Raw genomic sequence first — 25,125 nt, forward strand, 5'->3', positions numbered from 1 at the left:
ATCAAGGGTCTCCAAACTTTTTACACAGGGGGCCAGTTCACTGTCCCTCAGACCATTAGAGGGCTGCCAAATACAGTGGTCCTCTCACTGACCACCAATGAAAGAGGTGCCCCTTCTAGAAGTGCAGTGGGGGCTGGATAAATGGCCTCAGGGGGCCACATTGTGGCTCGCGGGCCGTAGTTTGGGGACACCTGAAAACGACTGACAAGGATGTGGAGAAATGGGAATGCTTGCCTACACGTGTGGAGAATGCAAAATGGTGCAGCCGCTTCAGATATATAAAACTACCATATGATCCAGCATCCCACCTGTAGGGATTTATTCAAAAGAGTTGAAATTAGGACCTTTATGCAATACTAGCAATCACATGTTCACTGCAGCATTATCCACGATACCTAAGATGTGGAAACAACCTGACTGTTCATGGACAGATAACTGGCTACAGAAAATGTAGTACATGCACACAATGGAATACCATTCAACCATAAAACAGAAGGAAACTTAGCAGCGTGTGGCAATCCGGAAGAACCTTGAAGACATTCTGCTAAGTGAAATAAGCCTGCCACAGAAAGATCAATACTATATTGATTCTACATATATGAGTTATCTAAAATAGTGTAAGTCATAGAATCAATGAGGAATGGTGGTTGCCAGGGCCTAAGGGGAGGGGAAGATGGGGAGTTACTGATCAATGGGCTTAAAATTTCAATTAAGCAAGTTGAATAAGTTCTAGAGATCTGTAGAGTTTACAGTTACACTTATAATTTTGTGAAGAGGGTAGATCTCATGTTATGTGTTCTTACCACAGTGAAATAAAATAATAAAATAAAATAATTAATAGTCAATGTATATATATAACACAGAGATATAGATGACAGGACAGCAAAGCCTAGAGGGAAGACAGGAGAGCGTTACGGGGAGAAGGGCAAAGGGGGTATTAAAAGGGACACAGGTGGGGGGTGAGGGAGTTATATTCAGTGGGACACTTGAATCCATGTAAACACAATAAATTAAAGTTAATAAAAATAAAAAAATTGTCAATGAAATAATAATAACCTACTTTTTGTTACCCATTAGGTTAGTACAAAGTTTAAAAAGTAGTAACATTCATAGCTTAGGATAAGTCATCAGACTTTGTTCATCTGCATATGAATTCCTACCAATTGGAGGAAATAATCTGGAAATTATAAAAATTTACAATATGCATACTTTTGAACTAGTCATACTACTTTTGGGACCCTGTCCTGTTTCAGTTGAAAACACATGTGGTCCTGGCCAGTTGGCTCAGAGGTAAAGCATTTGGCCCAGCATGTGGAAGTTCCAGGTTCAATTCCCAGTCAGGGCACAGAGAAGAAGTGACCATCTATTTTTTTACCCCTCCTTTTCTCTCACTCTTTCTTCTCCTCCCACAGCCATGGCTTGAATGGTTCAAGCAAGTTGGCCCTGGGTGCTGAGGATGGTACTATGACCTTGCCTCAGGTGCTAAAAAAAAAAATAGCTCAGTTGCTGAGCAACAGAGCAGTGGCACCAGATGGGCAGAGCATAGCGCCATAGAGGGCGTGCTGGGTGGATCTCAGTCAGGGCTCACACAGGACCGTCTCTCTCCCTCTGCTCCCTGCCTCTCACTTAATAATAAAAAATAAAAAGAAAGAAAGAAAGGAAGAAAAGAAAACATAAACGATAAATGTAAAAAGGTGTTTGTTGTAGTAAAAAACTAGAAATAACCTGAATAATTATGCTTAATCTAGCATTATTCAATTTTAAAACTGGTATTAGTCCTTCTGTAAACAATTCAAATAAAGCCAAGCATCAAGCTTTACTATACTGGTCTCTTCACTTTCTTTAAAAGTGATAAAATCCTAGGGGTGAATAAATAACAAAAAGCTGTTTCCGTCTGCTTGAATACACTCTGTAATCAGTTGAAAAATGCAAAGATTTTGCATCTTCTTTCCTTCGATATACAAAGTACAGTAATTTTTCCTTTTCTTCACATCATCCGGAAGAATGTAACAGAACAAAGAGCCATACTCACTTTGAAATCGGGTACTCCCACATGTACCCCCAACCGCCATGGAGCTGTACACAGTCATAAGCTACACTGTTTTGTAATTCAGATGCCCTAGATGGACAAAATAAAAAGCAGAAAGGGGACATTTGAAATAGATTTGCATGAGGTGCTTCACAATCAGGAGATAAAGTATTTATTAAATGCATACATTGATCAAACAATTAAGAGTAGGCACATTAGCCAACTAGAATATAATTGTAATTGTATACAAATTACATATGAAATAAATTTCAGGGGAATTTTCACATAATGAATACTTTATTAATCAATTATGGTTCTGGCTGGGTTATTGTTAAGGCCAGAAACAAAATGTGGAAAGCATAGACTATTAGGTTTTGACTAATTGAGGCCTGTAAAGGATATAGTAAAAACTTAAATTTGGCCTAATTTACTTAAATTCTCTATATGACCTAAGCTAACTCTATAATTATACAGTCATCTATTTCATTTTGCCTTTGTAATATGTCATTTTTCTCCAAAGATTTAACTTCCTATCTGAAGGCAGAAACACTGAATTCAAGTAACTGTGAAAAAAATGTTTTTTAGGGTTTTCAGAAATAACCAGAAAGTAAAAGTGGAAACTTAAGAGGCACACTACTGTTAAAGTGGATGCCATTATATAGGATGCTTATTAAAGATTCTTTGGGAATTATTGTTTGTGAAGTATATGTACATTAATATGAAGTACTTGGGAAATACTCTTTTCTGATCTTATCACAGTAGTTTCAACTATCACTAAAATCTATAAGATAACTGGAAGGGATTTTATTCATCTTAACATGAAAAATTAGTACAAATTTTCAACTTATGGAAAGTCAAGCAAAGGTAAGCGTGGACACATTTTCCCATTAAAAATAATTTTTAACTCAAGCCACAGGGCGAGTGACTATGTTCCCAAGAAATATAACAACAATATAGATTAACAGACAAGACTCAAGGGCAACAATATTTGGAATTCTATGAATTTTTTTATCTGGCAAGTATTTTAATGAAATATTTACTAGGCTGTAACTAGTTGCTTTCTCTGCTCCATTATGACATACCAGCATGTCTATAAACCTGGTGTTTTCAGGAACAATGAAGTCCATAGCTATCCAAATAGCTCTTTTTCCAAAAATATCTTATTGAAAATTATTTTTACACTTTTTAAACTAGTCAAAGAACTTGCTGTAAATGTATATAGAAAATGTCACCCCCCCCCCAAATGCAAGTACTAATAATTCCACACTGGTTTCAACCTGGCAATTTTAGTATTTTGGAATCATTACATAAAGCACTATTCTGCATATTTTCCCATTCTACTTCTGATTGAACTGAACACAAGTTAATGAATAATGACAGGAATGTTGTCTAGGTTATTTTTGGGTTAATGAGATGTGAGAATGTTTGCGTTTAAAACATAGGAAACCAAGTCCATATCCAGAATCTGATTTAAACTATGGTTCCTGCTTCTTAAAACACAGAAAAGCTTTATAGGGTTTTCCCCCCAATCAACTCATCTTTAATAACGTTGCTAATCATCTTTAATACCAATAAAAGTGTTTTGGAATTTAATAAAACAATTTTTTCTTTCACTTAATAGAGCATGTGCAACTTTTGAATGGACAGTCAACTCTTCAGAAATGTTTCTTTGATCTGAAAAATACCTTAAATTGGAAAAATACCCTGTCCAATATACTTATTACACAGATATAAAAATGTTGTTTCAGAGAGAATTAAATGTAATTATAGTTATTAAATGAAAGAATTGGGACAACTTCAGAACTTGGTTTTACTATAAATTTTGGGTCTCACTATACTTTTCAGATAATTTGAAATTAAACTTAACTGGATGAACTAATCAGTCATTCTACTTCAGTTTCTTAGTGTTTTATTTTCAATGGCATGCTAAAAGGCAAATACCAACTCCAGTAATTTTTAGCACATTAAGATAGGCTTAATGGGACCTTTCACCATTTTTAAAAAATGTTAGTCCTTACTGCAAGTTTTCATTTACATAGCCTTCTTCCTTTTAGACCCTCAAGGCTGAGTTTAAATTTTGAAGAATTCCATAACAGTCTGTGCAAGCCCCACATTTTAATTACTGCAGCATGCATACCAGTATTTTGCCATGGAAGCAGCGGCAGAATCCAGACGTTTCTTTTCATGCAGCTGGAGACAGCTGTCCACAAAAGCTCTGGTTACACAAATGCGTGTTTTTAATTCTGCTAGCTTATGCTGCACCGTCTTGAGTTTAAAGAAAATGAGAGGTAAAAATGAGCATGAAAGAAGAGCATGTTTTGAGTCACCTGGCATATCAAGAATTGTATAATAAAAGATTTTTTTTTTTTGGAACAAAACAAAAGTGAAATTAATACTTTTTCCTCAAAAAAAAAAAAAACAACAACAGGCAAACGTTAAGAAAAGAGCTTAAATTACCCACATTTCATTGATAAGAAAAGCTGTACTTAAAAAAAAAAAGAAGCAAAAATACTTATAGTACATAAATACCTTCAGTTTTAGATGGGAAAAAATTTAGACCATTTAAGGAAGTTTCTTGAAAAACAGTAAGACTGACAGGAGAGCACCATCTTGTGGTACAGTCCTTTAGGTACAACTGTTGAAAACCCTATTTTCCTTTGGAATCTAAATCCATGAAGAAATCTTCTTTATTAACAAAATTAAGGAATCACATCTCTCTATTCTGTTTATTTGCTTTGAAATAAAGTAACAAACTAATAAGCTGGAGTGACAACATCAAAAATATTATGTTATATTGCAAATTATTTATAATCTAGATCTGTGGAATGCAATAGAAAAATAACAAGATCTCAAGAGATCAGAGTCCAGTACCCCCAACATCTTCTGCCTCTCCTCACCCTTCCTCTTATCCTTTTCAATAAGTTGTTCAGGAGTGTCTCTATCTTGGACTGAATGGTCAGGAATTGTCAATGCTAATACATCTATACACCTCCTCCTGCTGGCCAGATAACCAATAGTATTCTTGGAAATCATTCTATCTAGACCAGTGGTAGTCAACCTGGTCCCTACTGCCCACTAGTGGGTGTTCCAGCTTTCATGGTGGGCTGTAGCAGAGCAACCAAAGTATAAATAAAAAGATAGATTTAACTATAATAAGTTGTTTTATAAAGATTTATTCTGCCAAACTTAGCAAAAATCTGACATAAAGTACTTGGTAAGTAATTATTATTATATGCTTTAACTTGCTGTAACTCTGCTTTATGAATTTTATAAAGTAAAGTTACTTCCCTACTTTATAAATCACCATTACTGTGGAACCGGTGGGCAGTTAAAAATTTTACTACTAACAGAGATACAAAAGTGGGAGGTAGGTATAAAAAGGTTGACTACCTCTGATCTAGACTATCCTCTATTGTTCTTGACTGTTCTCTCATCAATTTTTCTTGCATTCCTGACTCTTGGCTCTCACACCTTGAACTTTTAAGTTTACATTAGGCCTTATTAGCACCAACCCTTGAACCTCCTCCAGACACTGGCTTGGATTTGAAATTCTGGCTTTTCACTGTGGGTAACCTCCAAAAATAGGCTGCATTAGTTTACCTCTTAGGTTCAAGGCTCAGCTAGGATCAGCTGGCTCTACCTTCCTTATGGAATTCAGATAGAAATAGAGTTATGATCATTCTGCTGTGGAATATTTGAGTGAGATCTTCACTGTGGCTAATAAAAGGCAGGGAAGTTAGTGACAGAGGTGACTCAGTGAAACTTAAACTAGAAATTAAATGTACCTCCCTTACACACTGGCAAGTCCAAAGCCATGATTGAGTTCTCAAAGGAAGTTTTTGGGGACTGGATTCTCAGAGGAGGCTGGGCCTGCCTTTACTATGGGTTACAGCAATTCTCAAACCACAAAACTGAACTTTATTGCATCATTGTGGTGGGTAATGTTTGTGTACTTTCCCCTTCTGGAAAAGAGTAGAAAAGGAGTATAATAAAACCCAGGACCAGGCAAGATCAGAGTGCACCAGGTGGAGTAGATGCTCTGATGGACAGATTTCTTATCAGTGTACCGACATAAATGACTTGCTGATAAAAAATCCAACTGACTGCCTTTCCCTTGGCTTTACACCATCCTGTTCTAGAAACAGACAATGCAACTGGCATCTAATGATTCCAAACCAAGCAGCTGGAAGGCTGATGCCACACTTCTCCCACCTCGGAAGCTTGGCCTCTAACTCAAACGTGCTGCGTCACCTCCAAACCTCCTTCTCTTCTCATTCTTTCCCTTACTTTTTCTATCTCCCTTTCTATTCACTTAATTAGGCCAAATCTCTACCCTTTAATCAGCACAAAGTTTCCACTCCCAAACCACATATCCAAGTTTACTTATAGAAAATCTAAAGATGGAACTAGGAATGAAAGAAATAGGGAAACACCCATCTATATACTGAAAACAGATGAGTATATATATTCCACAAAAATCTCTGAGGCTCGGTTCTGAGCCTACTTCCGGTTTAGTTCAATACACTTCATTTGGAAAATAAAGGGGAACCTGTCAAGTTTCAAGATACTTTTGTCCCACCCGCACCCCTGTGGAAGGCACATCTGAGAATTTACATACTATTTGTAGGAGAATCAAGCTCTCCAAGCCCAATTCTCTGATATGAGAGCTGTTCCAAAGGGAATGTTGGGAACTTCTAGACTAGAGGCTGCAGTTAAATTACATTTAGAATTCTTGTGTCAGCGCTTTCAGTGAAGTCCAGAGCTGTGAAGGAATCGATGCTTCCAAGAGTATGTAATTTACTCTCTAGAGATAAAATGATTAAATGTTTACCTGTTTTTTTGCATTGAGTTGGGTGTTACTGTGCAGTTTCAGTCTTCCCTTTTCACTACAGACACTTAAACACTTTTAGAAATTATTCTCTAATGAATGGCAGCTACTAATTGAATTGCGCATTAGCAAGGTGCTTTTTGTGAATGATCAATATGCTCATAGCAGTACCTTCTAACATTCATTAACAGTTACTAATAGATAATATTGTGGCGAGCATTAAAAAAAAATCCCTGAAGTTACTAAGTAGACCAGATAAAGTCTTTTTCAGAGTTCTGAATGACAATATTCTTAGAATCATAGAATTGTGGAACCGTTAGACACCTTGGAAAGTTACCTACCTCAGTATTCCATTTAAACCTCATTAGTTGTACCCTATATATTATGCCTGAAGTATAAAATATAACATCTTAGGTATGCTATCTAATTTTATAGTTAATTAATCCTACACTCCAGGTCTTAAGAGATGGATATTCCCTTTTTTGGAAGAATGTAAGAAAGAAGTGATTTTTGCCCTCTTCTATTTTTTTTCCTCTAATATTTTTTGTTCTTAGAGTCAAGAGCGCCTGACCTGTGGTGGTGCAGTGGATAAAGAGTTGACCTGGAAATGCTGAGGTCGCTGGTTCAAAACCCTGGGCTTGCCTGGTCAAGGCACATATGGGAGTTGATGCTTCCAGCTCCTCCCCTTCTCTCTCTCTGTCTCTCTCACTCTCTGTCTCTCTCTCTCCCTCTCTAAAATGAATAAATAAAATAAAATAAATAAATTAAAAAAAATAAAAAAGAGAAAAACACTTAAAAAAAAAAAAAAAAAGAGTCAAGAGCATATACCACCAAGGAAATACTAGAGCTTGCATTAGAAAAAAACAGTGAGTTTTCATTTCATTGAACATGAGTGAATGTAGGTGAAGGGAGAGAAAAAGAAAAGATCTATCTACCTGAAATGTCTGGGTTAAGAGAATTAGGTTCTGGAGTCAGAATAGCTTTGTAATTTTGGGTAAGTTAGTTAACCTCTCTACAACTCAATCTTGTCATCTGTAAAAAAAAGGATAAATATAATAATTACTATATAGAGTTACTCTGAAAAAAATGAGAATTTATGTAGCAGTGTCTGGCAGAATCATTATCATTATTTAACATCTGACTTGTACTGTTTTATTGTCGTATTCCATGGGAAATCCTAAGACCATCATATATGGAAAGTAAGAATGAAAAGAAATGGAAATCCTATCATTTCCTAAGTACAAGGGGTCCTCATGTTATGACAATCTCAACATATAATATTTTGAGTTTACAATGTTCACACCCATAAAAACTTTAAGAAATTGAGAAGTGAGTGTTTTGGCTGACACCATTAGCATCGTACTTACGGTCTACGTGGGCGAACTAGTTTGGTGGGCACAGCGGAAGAATACGCTGTACAGGGTAGGGCACAGTGTATTTGTGTCCTTTCTCTGTGGCTTAGCTGTGTGTTTATGTTCTAGATTACGATCTTACAACTGTGTTAGGATAGGTGAGTGACTCAGGCTAGGGTGTGGTTCTTACACCAAAATTCAGGTTACGACAGTCATAGGAATGGAACTGTGTTGTAACCTGAGGACCCCCTGTATCGTAGGTCTCCATCTTAAAAACATCTTTTACTTTTTAAAGACAGAGAAGAGACAGAGAGAGGTACAGACAGGGACAGACAGGCAGGAAAGGAGAGAGATGTGAAGCGCATCAATTCTTTCTTGCGTCACCTTAGTTGTTCATTGATTGCTTTCTCATATGTACCTTGATGGGGGTGGGGCCACAGCCACAGCAGAGTGAGTGACCCCTTGCTCCAGCCAGAAACCTTGGGCTTCAAACCAGCGACCATAAGCTCATGTCTATTATATCATGCTTAAGCCAGTGACACTGCGCTCAAGCTGGTGAGCCTGTGCTCAAGCTATATGAGCCCACACTCAAACTGATGACCTCTGGGTTATTTTTTTTTTTTTTAATTAATTTATTTTTTACAGAGACAGAGAGTGAGTCAGAGAGAGGGATAGACAGACAGGAATGGAGAGAGATGAGAAGCATCAAATCATTAGTTTTTCATTGCGCGTTGTAACACCTTAGTTGTTCATTGATTGCTTTCTCATATGTGCCTTGACCATGGGCCATCAGCAGACCGAGTAACCCCTTGCTGGAGCCAGTGACCTTGGGTTCAAGCTGATAGGCTTTTCGCTCCAACCAGATGAGCCCGCGCTCAAGCTGGCGACCTCGGGGTCTCGAACCCAGGTCCTCTGCATCCAGTCCAACGCTCTATTCACTGCACCACCGCCTGGTCAGGCTGTTTTTTTTTTTTTTTTTTTTTTTGGTGAAATATATCCAAATAGTCAGAAAGGGCCAAAATGTTCAAAATTAAAGGCTAAACTAGAGGGGAAAAAAACCCAAATTGTTATGTGGTCATACATTGAAATCTAAGTATAATATGGCATTTAAAGGTCTTGTGTGTGTGTGTGTGTGTGTGTGTGTGTGTGTGTGTGTGTGTGTGTATTTTTCTGAAGTTAGAAGTGGGGAGGCAGTCAGACAGACTCCCGCATGCGCCCGACCGGGATCCACCCAGCATGCCCACCAGGGGGCGATGCTCTGTTCATCTGGGGCAGCGCTCTGTTGCAACCAGAGCCATTCTAGAGCCTGAGGCAGAGGGCATAGAGCCATCCTCAGCGCCCAGGCCAACTTTGCTCCAATGGAGCCTTGGCTGCGGGAGGGGAAGAGAGAGACAGAGAGGAAGGAGAGGGGGAGGGGTGGAGAAGCAGATGGGCGCTTCTCCTGTGTACCCTGGCTGGGAATTGAACCCGGGACTCCTGCACGCCAGGCCGACGCTCTACCACTGAGCCAACTGGCCAGGGCTTAAAGGTCTTTTATTTTAATTTAATAACTAGAACCATAGTGTACCCAGCTCTAAATAGGCTGTGTAGGCATGTATTGATCATTCATCTTCTCTGAACACATTCAATTTCTAGATTGAATATGAAAATATTATTCAAAGATACTTATTTAGATAAAACAGGATGATCAGAATAAATACCTCAGAAATCTCAAAACTAACTTGGAAAACAATATTATTCCTGTCAAGAACATACCAGTGGAAGCAGCATGCTACTGCCACCTAGTGAAATTTTAGTGAACTACCTTTGAAAGAAGGCAACCCAAAAACCACACCTGCTTTGAAAAAGACTAAATCAATTTTTTCTTTATATGTTTATATATATAATACATATATACATGTATATATGTATATATAGTATATAATACATGTAATATATGTATTATATATAGTATCTATAATACATATATATGTTTGTGCATATGTATATAATATATACATATATATGTATTATATACATATCATATAAATGATATATAATACATTAAATATATACATATAAATGATATATATAATACATATACAATTTCCTTCACATTTAATATCCAGGAAATGTCAAACCACATTTAACATTCTGAGCTATACAATCTGGGTAATATTATAGTCATCTTGTTATAATTTAATATGAATTCCAGAAACACAGGAATTGTATATTCAGAATAGGTCTAAATTCATGAGTTGTTTTTTTTTTCCCATTTTTCTGAAGCTGGAAACGGGGAGAGACAGTCAGACAGACTCCCGAACGCGCCCGACTGGGATCCAGAGCAGCACGCCCGGGCGAGGCTCTGCCCACCAGGGGGCGATGCTCTGCCCCTCCGGGGCGTCGCTCCGCAGCCACCAGAGCCACTCTAGCGCCTGGGGCAGAGGCCAAGGAGCCATCCCCAGTGCCCGGGCCATCCCCGCTCCAATGGAGCCCTGGCTGTGGGAGGGGAAGAGAGAGACAGAGAGGAAGGGGGGGGTGGAGAAGCATATGGGCGCTTCTCCCACGTGCCCTGGCCAGGAATCGAACCCGGGTCCCCCGCACGCCAGGCCGACGCTCCACCGCTGAGCCAACCGGCCAGGGCTAAATTCATGAGTGTTTTAATAAACATTTTTTTTTCTTTACAGAGACAGAGAGAGGGATAGACAGGGATAGACAGACAGGAACGGAGAGATGAGAAGCATCAATCATTAGTTTTTCATTGCGCGTTGCAACAACTTAGTTGTTCATTGATTGCTTTCTCATATGTGCCTTGACTGTGGGCCTTCAGCAGACCAAGTAACATCTTACTTGAGCCAGTGACCTTGGGCTCAAGCTGGTGAGCTTTTGCTCAGACCAGATGAGCCCGCGCTCAAGCTGGCCACCTCGGGGTCTCGAACCTGGGTCTTCTGCATCCCAGTCCGATGCTCTATCCATTGCGCCACTGCCTGGTCAGGCTAATAAACATTTTTGATATGAGTGGTGGCAGCTGGATTTCAGAAGCAAATACTAATTCCACCTTGGGTACATTTGGAAAAGTCAGATGATGACACCAAGTGGCATCATTCCCTTCATACTGCTGGGAGCCCATGGTATGAATTTTCAGAGTCATACCTATGAAATTACAGCTGAGCACAAAAGTTTTAGAAGGCAATCAAAACATGTTTGCTCAGAGAAACAAAAAGGAAGAAATTATGTATGGAAGTATTTTCTAATGGGAGAGTACAGGCATTCTGAGTGAGACCACTAATTCTTATACAAAGTAAGCTTGAACTACAGAACATTGAACAACACTGGCCTTGAGAGCTTCCATCTCTAGTCTCTGCACCACCTTCCCTGACCTTCTAAGTGTCTAGAAGAAGGCAGTCATTGAGAATCTGATATATGTAAGTCACTGATCTATAAATAAAAGGGAATATAGTGTATAATATCTAGGGAGGTTAAATCATACTGGTTTTTAAAATGTTTTCTTAACTAGGTGTGTGCCTTGTTTTTATTTTTTAATTTTAATTTTTTAGTGTGTGTGTGAGAGAGACAGACAGAGATAGACAGACAGGGACAGATAGACAGGAAGGGAGAGATGAGAAGCACCAACTCATAGTTGCAGCACCTTAGTTGTTCATTGACTGCTTTCTCATATGTGCCTTGACTAGAGGCTCCAGCTGAGCCAGTGACCCTTTCCTTGCTCAAGCCGGTGACCTTGGGCTCAAGCCAGTGACCATGGGGTCATGTCTATGATCCCACTCAAGCAGGCACCCTGCACTCAAGCTAGGGAGTCCATGCTCAAGCCAGGTGAGCCCACTCTCAAGCTGGTGACCTCAGAGTTTCGAACCTGGGTCCTCAGTGTCCCAGTCCGACGCTCTATCCACTGCGCCACCACCTGGCCAGGCAAGTATGCCTTGTTTTTAGAGATTCAGAACAACTGTATTTAATCTGTTATGTCAGTAAGAAAGTTAGGTTGTAAAAATTTTTTTTCAGAATGGAAAAAGTTAAATTGCTGAACATATAGGTAGCAAATAGATCCCAAAATGCATGGAGTTGCTTCAGACAGGGAGCATGAAGTTGATAAAAAAAAGACTCCCTTTATTGGAACAAATGGAGGAAGACATTACACGGGGGGGGGGGGGGGGTGTAATTTAATCAGTGCTTACTTTCCAGAGAATATTCTAAGCACTTTAGGTATATTATCTCATCTAATCCTCGCATTAACTCTAAGAGGTGATACTATTCACATCTTGCAAATAAGATAATATTTATGAAAGGGATAATACAACTTGCCTAGATCACAACTATTCAAGGAGCTGTGACAGAATTTGAACAAATGAACCTCATTTTGATAATGCTGGTTCTAAAAAAACTACCAAAGTATTTCCTCTCTCCTTTTCCCTTCACAAGGCTTTTCAGCTTCCTACTTAAAGCTGTTCAAGTTGATATCCAAATCCAGGGTTTTTGCTGGTAAATGTTTTACCCATGTGATGACTACATTGTTTATGAACTGTTCCTTCATTTAAGGTGACACTAGAGGGTCTAAAATTTGGTTGGCATATTTAGTGATTATGGCCACCATACACTGAGTTCTTTTGAAAATACCTTAAACTTTCTGGCAAAACCCAAACTTAATTAAACACCATTATCACACTTTCTCTGTGCTTGAACCTAGGCAGCTAAATCCTTCTAGAAAAGCTGATACACATAGAAAGCAAAGGTACCCCCATAAACGTGTGATCGTTAACTTCACCCGGATTCTCAATACTGCTGGCGGGCTTACCATGTTTGTCTAGTGAGTTCAGCCTCTCACTCTGAAGAGGGTATTTCAAACCTCCCTTCCTCCCCTCCAACACTAGCATCCCCCATGCATTCACCTTTCGGTCTTCCCTAATGTTATGTAAAGAAATGTAAGTCTTCAGAAGAGAGCTTTTGCAATTTCCTACCAACAGAGCTGAACCCCTATCCATTCTTTCCTCTCCTCCCTGTGACAGTGGGGGGAGCACCCCCTGTTGGACTGGGAAGGCCTATCTTTCCACGTGCTGTGCCACCCACATTTTCACACTTTCTCAAAGATCAGATGCAGTTAATTGTCCTGTCCATACCTAACAATCTCCCCCTCTTTACCAAATCCTCTTCCTAGTTCTTAAAATATGCTCCAGAATTCTCATCCTAATAACAACAAATTAATCATCTCCAAATATCACACCTGACCCCAAATATCCCCCCCACTCCCTTCCCGCCCTCCTCGTCTTGCCCCTCCAGTTACCATTCTCTCTCTCCAATAACGTTCACAAGCACACTCAGGAAGGACTTGCCTGCCATGAGCATCTTTGCTTCCTCATTTCCTCTCCTCATCCTAGCTTGCATCACCCTCACGCCAGCCCAGTAATGGCCCTTAGAGAATAACCCGTATCATCATGTCCAGTGGTCACTCATGGACCATCCTATTACCTTCCCTCCAAGCAGGTTTGGCCCCACTTCCTCCTGCTTGAAACAGTCTTTTCTCTTGGTTTCCGTGACACTTCCCTGATTTGCTTCCTCCTTTTTTTTTTTTTTTCTGTATTTTTCTGAAGCCGGAAATGGGGACAGACAGACTCCCGCATGCGCTCGACCGGGATCCACCCGGCACGCCCACCAGGGGGCGACGCTCTGCCCACCAGGGGGCGATGCTCTGCCCCTCCGGGGCGTCGCTCTGTTGCGACCAGAGCCACTCTAGCGCCTGGGGCAGAGGCCCAGGAGTCATCCCCAGCGCCCGGGCCATCTTTGCTCCAGTGGAGCCTCGGCTGCGGCTGCGGGAGGGGAAGAGACAGAGAGGAAGGAGAGGGGGAGGGGTGGAGAAGCAGATGGGCACTTCTCCTGTGTGCCCTGGCCAGGAATTGAACCCGGGACTTCTGCACGCCAGGCCGACGCTCTACCACTGAGCAAACCGGCCAGGGCCCTTCCTCCTTTCTAAGTGCTCATTCTCAGTTGCTTTTGTAGGCTCTTCTTTTCCTTTACATTCTGTAATGTTTTTTCCACAGGATGCTATCCTAAGATCTCTTCTGGTCTTACTGTCCCCCCCCCCCCCCCGACCTCATTCACTTCCATGGATTCTAATACCATCTCGATGAAAATTATGTCATATTTATGTGTAGCCTAAGCCCGTTTTAGAAGGGTAAACTGGTATCATCTAATACTATGCCAGGGCGACAAGCTTACCTGTATATGTGCAATTGTTTTCCCAAAAGCTTTTCTTTGTTTCACGTAGTCCCTGGTTTCTTCAAACATGAACTCACAGGCCGAAATTGCTACCTCGGCAATTATAAGTCTTTCCTATAACCCAAAAATTAGGTCTTGAACATTATTCTAATTCCACAAGTGATTTTCACATAATTTCAATGACAATAAATACCATAAATAAGATTTCAATGAATTGATTTATCTCTCTATTTTTTTTAAAAGAAAGGCTGCTATAGGATGCTCTAAGAATATTATGATATATCTATAACTCCCTAAATCAACTCCTTTATTTTTCTGACTGTCTTTACTATATATAGATATATATGTGATTTATTAAATTCCCTCTTCTCTTTAATCATCTGTGAGGAAAGAGATTCTGACGTTAATTTTTATTTATGGATCTTTGCATAGGATATAAGTGTGCAATATTTGTGGAAAACACATTTTAAAATGTGTAGGCAAAAAAAAGAAAAAGAAAAACGCACAGGTTAAATTCTGCCTATTACAGTAGTATAATAGTATCCACAATCAGTTTAATCGCATCTTGCTGGTGGTGTGCATACTCCATTTCTGTGCCAGGGATCCTAGCCCTCGTCCCCAGTGTCACAGGAAGCCCAGGCGGTGGCAGTGACGAGGCAGGTGCAGCCCACTGTGCAGGCATGGAAGGCTCATTCCAGAAACACGGATGTGAGGGCTGACCCTGTGGGGCTGAAACCATTTAGTCTGAACTGAACAGTTTTCCCCTTTGATTCCCAGGTATTATTTAAAAAAAATTTTTGGCTAATATTTCCTTACAAAGATAAAAATTCTTGACTTGTGGTTCAGAAGCTAAAATCATTCCAAGAAGGAATCACAGAATTAAAACACCTATTTTCCCTACTCACTCATAGGCTTTGACTGAATGAATATCCTCGAGTTCAGTTATGTACTTGTATAGCTGACAAAATTAATGTCTTTTATACAACTTTAAGTTAGATTCAATTGGCTCCACCACAAGTTTGGTGTGCATGGATTTAGACAGTTCTATATTATTCTGTTTCAGTCCATGATCTAATCAAAGGGCAAGCTCTTTAATACTTCTCACCTGCGGAAGCTCATGCATTAGGTAATAGAAGCCTTTATTCTCTTCTCCAAGTAGGGCAGTGGCTGGCAACCGCACGTCTTCAAAGAATAATTCTGCAGTATCCTAAGTGATCATATAATTAACCAAAGAATTATTTAATTTATATCTCACAATAAACTGATGAGGGGATTATTACTACAATATTTGAGGAAAAAACAAACAGAAAACTCAAAATAAACTGGGAGCCAGGTTGGAGTGGTTAATGAATACAACTAGTAAGTGTTGTGCCAGGGACTCAAAGCCAGGTCCTCCTGATTCTAAACTGTCTGGGGTTCCCTGAGCAACACACCATCATTCCAGCTCCAACACTCTGTCCACTAAGGCTTACTAGTGCATGTTTAGTAAAATGTTTTTCTCTTCAGTAATGAAAAAGTACCAAGTAATTACCAAATAATAAAAAAAAATATTTTCTGTTCTTAGTTCATAATTTTCTTTGATCAATATCATAAATATACGGCCTATTATCAGTTAGTTAGTTTTGCCATTTATAAAGCAGATATTCACAATATCCTGATTCATTTTTATTGCTGGCCACCAGAAAGAGATACAGTTGTATGAACAATGAAATAAACCTCCATGATCAGTTCTGAAAAGTATATTTTAGGAATTCAGCATGGAAGGTATGCTATTGCTTTATGTAATTCTATATGTAAGGCATGACTAAGTAAATTCAATTACTTATAAGCAATAATTTATTGTTAAAAATTGACTGAACTCAATTATTACTTGAAATATAATGACACCTACCTGGGCTTTTAGTCCCATTTTATGTAGCTTTCGTCCCTTGATAAATCCTTTCGTTCCATTTTCCACCAGAAAGAGGCTAATGCCATGGGCAGGGGAGTGAGCTTCACGATTTGTGATTGCCACTACGATCACAACGTCACTTAGCCACCCATTAGAAATGAATACCTGAAAAACCCCAAGTATACTGTGATGCTCCACAAGCTGTGTGAAAGTCATGCAGGAAGAAAGTATATTCAAGATGACTAAACTAGACAAGACATGCTTTATATTCTATCCAAGTATCTGATGTGTTATTTATACATAAGGTTATTATTAAAGAGTAGAAGGATAAAATAACTCAATGCTTCAAAGAATAAAGCTTATGCAGGTCTTACAGAAAATGAACATCTTTTCTTAACATTCAGTCAACAAGTATTTACTGAGTGTACAGCAGACATAGTTTTAGGTAAATAAAAACCTCTTCCATCAGTGAATATTAGATTCTAAGGAATACATTTACTCTTGAGCCTGTTTGTAACACTAATTGGAGAAGCTTTCCAACCTTATCAGTGGGTTGATAGGACTCTCAGAAGGAATCAAGGGCTCTCAAATTCTATCAAAGATTCCTTTCCTAAGATCTTTTGAAACTCTTCTTGGTGTTTACAAGAAAATGTTTTTCCCAGTTTCTCATGAACATCGAATTTATTAACTATTGTTTGTTCTATATTTGGACAATGTGAGCCCTTTTCTGCTTTGATGAGAGTTGTTTGGAATCTAAAACAATATTTTCTAAATCAGTGTGTGTGTGGGGTGCACAATGGGATATAGAAATGGAACAGATCTTATATAAATGTTGCAAAATTCTGTCTCCAAAACACAACTCAATTCCTGTGTGAACTCAATCTCCGTCCCTGTGTGAGTCTCCCTAGATATGACAGAATCGATAATTAGCAGTCTTTGAGACACTGTGACCCATGGCAGGACTCTGGAGAGAAGGGCCCTGGAAGACCCTATTTACACACCTTACTACCATTAAGAATCCAGTCACTTCCATCCTTTTTGGCATACGTTCTTATTCCTTGCAAATCACTAGAATTGAAAAAAAGACAAAAATTCCATAAATTAACAAAAATTGAATTATGTCAATGTTGTTAGTTAAGTATGTATATAATATGATAATTCAAACTTTTATAATGGTATTATAAAAATTGATCTTTAATATTAGGAATGCTCACACCAATGCACTTTAAAATCATATCCAATGTATTAGATTTTAATTCATTTATACAAATTAACATATAATTTAAGATGATATATAGTAGCTAAATATTAGAGTAGAGCATAACAAGGCCTACTTAGCATTCAAGATTCCCAAATTGGACTCAGATGACTTTTCAAGGCCTACTATATCCCTGATGCCATTTGTCCCATTGTACTTGCTTGCCTCTATTCATCTTGGTTCCTTACCCTACCTCTATTGATCAAAAGCTTACTATTTAAAATACTGTTTCAAATGTTATTTTCTCTAATAAGCTTCCTCTTGAAGTAGATTATTTTTATAAATAGAAATAATTATTTTAATAACAAACAAATATTTATGATTAAAATATAAAAAGATACAGACAGTATTTTAGAAAAAGGAGAAGGTGATTTAATAATTTTACCTCTTAAAATGAATATTTAAAAAAAATTCTTTCAGTATTTTTTTTTAAGTGAGAGAAGGGAAGGCAGAAAGACAGACTCCCGCATGCACCCTGACTAAGATCCACCCAGCAAGCCACCTATAGGGCGATGCTCTGCCCATCTGGGGCATTGCTCTGTTGCTCAGCAACTGAGACATTTTTAGTGCCTGAGGGGGAGGCCACAGAACCATCCTCAGTGCCCAGGGCCAACTTGCTCCAACCAATTGAGCTATGGCTGTAGGAAATGAAGGGGGCAGGGAGAGAAAGGGGTGGAAAAGCAGAGGGTTGCTTTTTCTGTGTGCCCTGACTGGGACAAAACTGGGACAGCCACATACTGGGCCAACTCTCTACCACTGAGCCAACTGGCCAGGGCCCAGTATTTCTCTATGGAAGTAGATACACACACATATGCATTTTTATAAAAATGGAATCATACATATGATTTTAATCTCTTAATTACATCCAATGTTTTCCTATAAGTTAAATTTTATTAGTGGCATAGGATTTCATCCTATGGATTTACCATGATATATATATATAATATATATATTTTAAGTATCCTACTGTTGAACATTTAGGTAGCTTCTAGTTCAAAATGTCCTAAAATGATTAGTGATCTGCAAAGATGGCAGGTTCTAATCCCTGGAACCCACAAACGTCACTTTATATGAAAAAAGGATCTTGCAGTTGTATAACTTGAGAAGATTATTTTGGATTATCTGGTTGGGCCCTAAATGCAATCATGGATGTTCTTATGAGAGGCAAACTGAGATTACACAGACAGAAGAGGAGGGCAATGTGACCACAAAGGCAGAGACCGGAGTGATAAGATCACAGTCTTTACATAAGGCTCACACTATCTCTATATATTACTGAGGTTACTATAATAGCCAAATAAGAACACCAACATGAAAGCATATAAAATGTTAATGTATCATACAAATACACATAATTATACATAATGGAATCTCCCTCCTATGCATGTGGAAGGGGAAAGGGCCAGTGAAGTCCTGGATCTTTTCTAGAAACACAACTTTTTTCATGAAAGCCAAATCAAAGCAAGGAAACAGAGTGGCCAGGCCATCTCTGAAGGCAGATAAAATGAACCCTGTCTCATCTTCTTTATTCTTCCTTCCTACATGCTTTTTATTTCTCACTGTAATTCCTCAAAACTCTAATCTTCACATGCAGCTTTTCTTCATTCTTGCTTTCTCTTACCCACACGGAACTGATTGGCTCTCTTTCCATTACTCTCACCAAACTTCTAAAAAAACCTGCCTCTTTTGTCTCCATTCTTATTTTCACTTTCCTTCATAATTACGTAGCCACAGGCGAAGACAGAGAATTTAAGTTAACAAAAATTGATCAAGCTGATTTACTTTGGAGATAAGTCAAGATCTCCCATTATTCTGCTGCCCTAGGTCCCAGTTAACACACAGCAGCTTGGAACTGGAACAGCAGATGCATTAGAATACTGGGCTGTCAGCCAGTTATCTTAGAGAATTGTCTTAAAAGCAAAGGAACATTAAATTCCTACTTTTTCCAGGTCACATTTTTAGGCAAAAGAAATAAGTGAAACCTTTTTATTTTGGCAAAATTAAGTATCAGTATTAACTGTAATTATAGACTTATATCTGGGAAAGATAAATACACTTGAAGCATATTGCCAAATGACATTTACAAATAAATTGCACTAAGGCTGGGAGGTTCCCAGTCAAGATGGTGGTGTAAGTAAATGCAGTACTCAAATCCTCCCTCAACCACATCAAAATACAATTAAACTACAGAACAACCAGTATTAAGAACCACCTAAAATCTGGCTGAGTAGAAGTCCCACAACTAGGGATTTAAAGAAACCACATCAAGACTGGTAGGAGGGGTGAAGACGTAGATCAAATTGCTGGTGGAACCACATGTGGTGGTTTAAAATCGGGAAAGATATCACAGCTGCAGAGATTCCTTCAAAGGAGCGAGGGGTCCCAACCCCACAAAGGCTCCCAGCCAGGGTTCCAGATCCAGGGAGAGAAGTCCCCATAACTTCTGGCTCTAAAAACCAGCAGGAATTGTGACTGGGTGAGATGGAGAGCTACAGGAGTCCTAGGAAGCTCCTTATAAAGGGGCCATGAACAGTGAGTGCTCCAGGACTGCGGCCGCAGCTTGAAAGGAACCAGGGACATACAGGGAGAAACTGAATTGTTGGGCATCAAGGGAAGAGCTGGAGGGGCGAGCAGCTTTCTGCTAGACAGAAGTGCTGGCAGAGGCCAATGATTCTTTTCTGAGACTCCCACCCACACAGAGCCTGCAGGCGGGTGCCATACCTGATTTTCCATCAGCCTGGCTACCCTGTTTGCCCTGCCTTGAAGATTCCCTGAGACCTCACCCAACTTGCAGGCCCACCCAAGCTGTGGCTTTTCCATACAAATGGCATCTCTTGCCTCATGCTTCAGACTTTCCTAAAATCTTCCAAACAAGCAGCATCTGGCCTCTGTGTACCCGATCCCTCTTGCTAAGTGGCCCTCAGCCTAGCACAGGTGGCAGCCACCCTTGGTTTACACCTTGGCCTCTCCTGGGCACCTCCAAGCCCAGCACAAGCAGCAGTCATCTGCACATCGCTCTGCAGCTCACACTGGATGGCCCCACACAGGGCACAGGCAGCGGCTGACCTTGCACTTCCTGAGAGGTCCTCGAGCCAGTATACCCAGTGGACAGCTTCAGACCATGCTGGATCATAACCCTACCACCTTCATGAGTGACACATTCAAGAGGCAGACTCGGTGAGCACCAAAGCCCCATGGAAGCAAGTCCTGTTCTGTAGGGTTTACTCCTGCACAGCAACTCTTCTGCTATAGTTACAGCTAGTCTTCAAAGCTGATCTTTCTGGAGGTAAATCCCTCCCAGTGATGACAACAGCAATCAAGGTTCAACTACAACAAAACAGTGTGCACAGCCCACACAGGGGTGCACCTGGAGTGCCCAGTTCAGGTGACTGAGGAGGCTGTGCCACTGGGCCCTACAGGTCACTTACTGTGCACGGCTACTTTACCAAGTCTGGGAGATATAGCAGCTCTACTTATTACATAGAAACAAACACAGGGAAGTAACCAGAATGAAGAGACAAAGAAACCTGTCCCAAATGAAAGAACAGGAGAAATATCCAGGAAAGAACTAAACTAAACAAAATTGAGGGAAGCAATCTGTCAGATACAGAGTTCAAAACACTGGTTATAAGGATGCTCAAGGAACTTAGAACTTTAACAAAGAAATGATAAGCATAAAAAAGGACACAGAAACCATGAAAAAGAACCAGTCAGAAATGAAGGATACACTAAGTGAAACAAAGAATAATTTACAGCCCTGGCTGGCTGAATCAGTGGTAGGGCATTGGCCCAGCATGTGGAAGTCCTGGGTTCAATTCCTGGCCAGGGCACACCGGAGAAGTGCCCATCTGCTTCTCCACCCTTTCCCCTCTACCTTCTCTCTGTCTCTCTCTTCCCTTCCCACAGCCAAAGCTCCTTTGGAGCAAAGTTGGCCCAGGTACTGAGGATGGCTCCATGGCCTCCTCCTCAGGCACTAGAATGGCTCCAGTTGCAATGGAGCAATGGCCCAGATGGGCAGAACATTGCCCCCTAGTGAGCATGCCAGGTGGATCCAGGTTGGGCGCATGTGGGAGTCCGTCTCTCTGCTTCCCAGGTTCTCACCTTAGAAAAATACAAAAACAAAAAGAAAAAAAAGAATAATTTACAATGAAATCAACAGTAGAGTAGATAAAGCCGAGAATCAAATTGGCAATTTGGAATATAAGAAAGCAAAAACCACCCAATCAGAACAGCAAAAAGGAAAAATAACCCCCAAAAGTAAAGATAGTGTAAGGAGCCTCTATGACAATTTCAGGTGTATCAACATTCACATTATTGTGGTGCTGAAAGGAGAAGAGAGAGAGCAAGAAATTGAAAACCTATTTGAAAAAAGAATGACAGAAAACTTCCCTAACTTGGTGAAGGAAATAGACATACAAGTCCAGGAAGCACACAGGCTCCCTAACTAGATGAACCCAAAGAGGCAAAGGGTTAAAGACAAACAGAAACTGTTAAAAGCAGCAAAAGAAAAACAGTTAGTTACCTACAAGGGAGCTCCCATAAGACTTTCAGTTGATTTCTCAACAGAAATTTTGAGGCCAGAAGGGAATGGCAAGAAATACTCGAAGTGATGAAAAGCAGTAGAATTAAAGGACTGATAAAGTTTAGAATTAAGGGACTGATAAAGTTTCCCAGACAAGAAAAAGCTCAAAAAGTTCATCACCACCAAAGCAGTATTAAATGAAATGTTAAAGAACTTTTTTAAGAAGAAGAAAAAAATAAAGATTAAAAATATGATTATGAAAAAATATGAAAGGGGAACACGTGTCAACAATTAAAAAAAAGCACTACAAAAGAGAAAATTTAAACATTAGGGTCTGATCTTTGTAGGAACAAGTCTTTGCTTTTCAATTCTGCTTTGCCACATCTTTAAGGTTTTTCTCTGCATTGCCTGTTTCTCGTTGACCTATAAGTCAATGCTCTTTAACATAAACCATTTCCCTTATTGTGCTGGCTTCTCAAACTATGGTCCCCTCTCTACACTTTCTTTCACCACCCAACTCTGAAAAAGATTAGTCTGTATTCTCTGCCTGTTTTCTCAATACCCATATCACTCCTTCCAAAGTAATGTCTGTCCTTCCTCTCCACTGTCATCACAATCAAAAGATCACCAGTAGCCTGCCATGATCTTTTCTCAATTCTCAATCTCCTTGTGGCTTTGACATTACTAACTGCTCACTAACCTATCACCTTTACAAACTCACTTTCCACTGTGCTCACGATGGAACACTATCTAGATTTCCTTCAACCTCAATTCTCTGTCTCTTTTGCCTCATTTTTTTGTTACAGGTTCAAGGGAAACATAATACCCAAGTTTTCCAGCATTTCGCTTTACCCTTGAAGATGGATTCTACCATGTAGAATGGAAGCTTTTCACCCCATTCTTGAATAACTGGTTATTTCTCATTCATTAGCTCTCAATGTAAAGATGATCACTTTTTATAGGATTTCTCTAGCACTCATATCAAAATTCATTGTTTCTCTCTCTCTCTCTTTTTTGGACAGGAAGTAGGATTTATTGGTAGGTATAAGGTGGGGGCAGTACTGAGACTTTCATGAGTGCAGGGCTCACCATTTATCCAGGGGACCATGATTTGAAATGTACCTGATCCCACAGCTACCTGGGATGAGCCACTTTTCAACCACCATGTCTTCAAACTCATCTGCATTATTCTTAGTAAAGCCCCATTTCTTGGAGATGTGGATCTCCTGGCAGTCAGGGAACTTGAACTAGGGCCTCAATCGCAAGCTCCTTCTTCTGCAGCTTGGTGCGGATGGACATGATGACTTGGCCAATGTGGACCCCGACCAGTGTGCCTTGAGGCTTTCCAAAGGCACCCCACATAGCTGCCTGGAGCCTGTCAGCCCCAGCACAGGATGGCCTCTTGTTGATGTGGATGACATGGAGGGGGTAGAGCTGCACTTGGATATAAAAGTCATCATTGCCAGTTTTTCACCATGTACTTGTTGGCACAATACAGGCAGCCGCCAGGACTTCAGAGGAGAGTGTTTGACACCATGTGGCCACAGGGTGGGAACTTGTCCATTTTTGCCTTATTCCACCCCAGGTCAAAGATGGGGATCTTTGCATCAGGGACCCATTTGGCAGAAGCGAGATTTGGGGTATGGCTTGATCTTAGAATACCGGGAGCACTGGGCAGGGCAGTAGTCCATGGCATCACCAGGATTCTTCAGTGGTACACCGAAGAGAAAAGCTAAATGTGTTTTTCCCTTCCTTATCAAACACACATACACCCTTAGTCTCTAGCATAGTACCTTGTTTTCTTCCTTGTACTTATCACAACTTATAATTGTGAATGTGTTTTTGTTTCTTGTCATTCTTCTCAATAAGCACATAGGCTGCATCTGTCTTGCTCACCACTGTATACATGGCACACTGAACAGTCTTACTAAGTCACTGTCAAATAACTGAATAAATAAACTTATTCAATTTTATGAATGGTTTTTAAAACGTATTGCCACTCTAGTCTGTTTCCAAATTGTTCCAAATCCTATTTTAACAGCCCACTGAACATTTCCATGTGACCTGTCATACTACATCTAATATTCATCATGTCAAAAATTCAACTCTTATGCCAACATTTTATTTGCATTACACTATGTAAATAAGATTTCAACACAGCATATATCAAAGTCTGAAGTTACCTGAAGGAGTATATTATGTTCTGTTCCTTACTGGAGTGCTAGCTTATTGTTTGTATACTGTAAGTTCTGAGAAAATATTTGTTGTTAGAGCATTGGTTCCTAAACTTTAGAACAGGGGTCTCAAACTTGCGGCCTGCAGGCCGCATGCGGCCCGCCGAACAATTTTGTGCGGCCCGCAGACTAATCCACGAAGTTCAAAATATTTTGGATAAAATTAAGTAAGCCTAGGGGCCTACTTGTATTTTTCATTTCTCTAGCATCCTAGCTAGATATTAGCTTAGTTAACAGCAGTTGTGATGCGAACTACAGTTTCTGGTCGTTTTGTGACACTGAGTAAACTGCATGTACGATTGTGCTTGTTGTACTGATTTTTTTTTGTTTTCAACTGCAGTGAGAAAAGTGTTGCGTAACAGTTGCCTTTTGTAGACCTAGTGCAGCCCGCCAAAAGGCTGTGATCTTGCTCTGCGGCCCACATGCTGAGTTGAGTTTGAGACCCCTGCTTTAGAACCAACTGAATGTTCATTTACCTTCCAGCCCCAGGCTCGGTCATTGCTATGGCTCCAATACATGTCCCTGCAGTCATCGGGGGGATGAAGCGCTTAATTTGTTCTTCTGAGCCATAGTTTGCAATATAGGGCATGATGATATCTGAATGAAGACTAAAACCTGGGCCTGAACAATTCGAATATGCCCTTAGGGGAAAAAAAGTAGAAAATTTAAAGCATAAAATAGTTATTTTGTTCTGTTCTTAGTTTCTTTGATTTTCAATTTAAAAAAACAACAGAATATTAAAGATCTTAGTGTTATAATAACCTGTCTCCCCGCAAACCTATAAAGTTCCTGAAGGTTTTCTCTTTT

At 39.8% G+C, this 25,125-nt stretch overlaps 1 protein-coding gene and 1 pseudogene across 2 annotated transcripts in view; both read right to left on the reverse strand.

Moving 5' to 3' along the window:
• ACADL (acyl-CoA dehydrogenase long chain) overlaps window positions 1-25,125 on the reverse strand; it is a 711,748-nt gene that overhangs the window by 679,519 nt on the left and 7,104 nt on the right. The window contains exons 4-10 of one of the 2 annotated variants that reach the window (XM_066345341.1): window positions 24,795-24,959; window positions 17,306-17,372; window positions 16,305-16,469; window positions 15,519-15,620; window positions 14,414-14,527; window positions 4,167-4,294; window positions 2,033-2,119 (exon numbers count right to left, since the gene is read on the reverse strand). In XM_066345341.1, coding sequence (XP_066201438.1) covers window positions 2,033-2,119; window positions 4,167-4,294; window positions 14,414-14,527; window positions 15,519-15,620; window positions 16,305-16,469; window positions 17,306-17,372; window positions 24,795-24,959 — 828 coding nt within the window. The remainder of the gene's footprint in view (window positions 1-2,032; window positions 2,120-4,166; window positions 4,295-14,413; window positions 14,528-15,518; window positions 15,621-16,304; window positions 16,470-17,305; window positions 17,373-24,794; window positions 24,960-25,125) is intronic. The other variant, XM_066345342.1, reaches the window with a different exon arrangement.
• Window positions 23,155-23,775, reverse strand: LOC136378650 (large ribosomal subunit protein uL16-like; annotated as a pseudogene).

Source organism: Saccopteryx leptura, chromosome 7, assembly GCF_036850995.1.
Source record: "Saccopteryx leptura isolate mSacLep1 chromosome 7, mSacLep1_pri_phased_curated, whole genome shotgun sequence".
Lineage (NCBI taxonomy): Eukaryota > Metazoa > Chordata > Mammalia > Chiroptera > Emballonuridae > Saccopteryx > Saccopteryx leptura.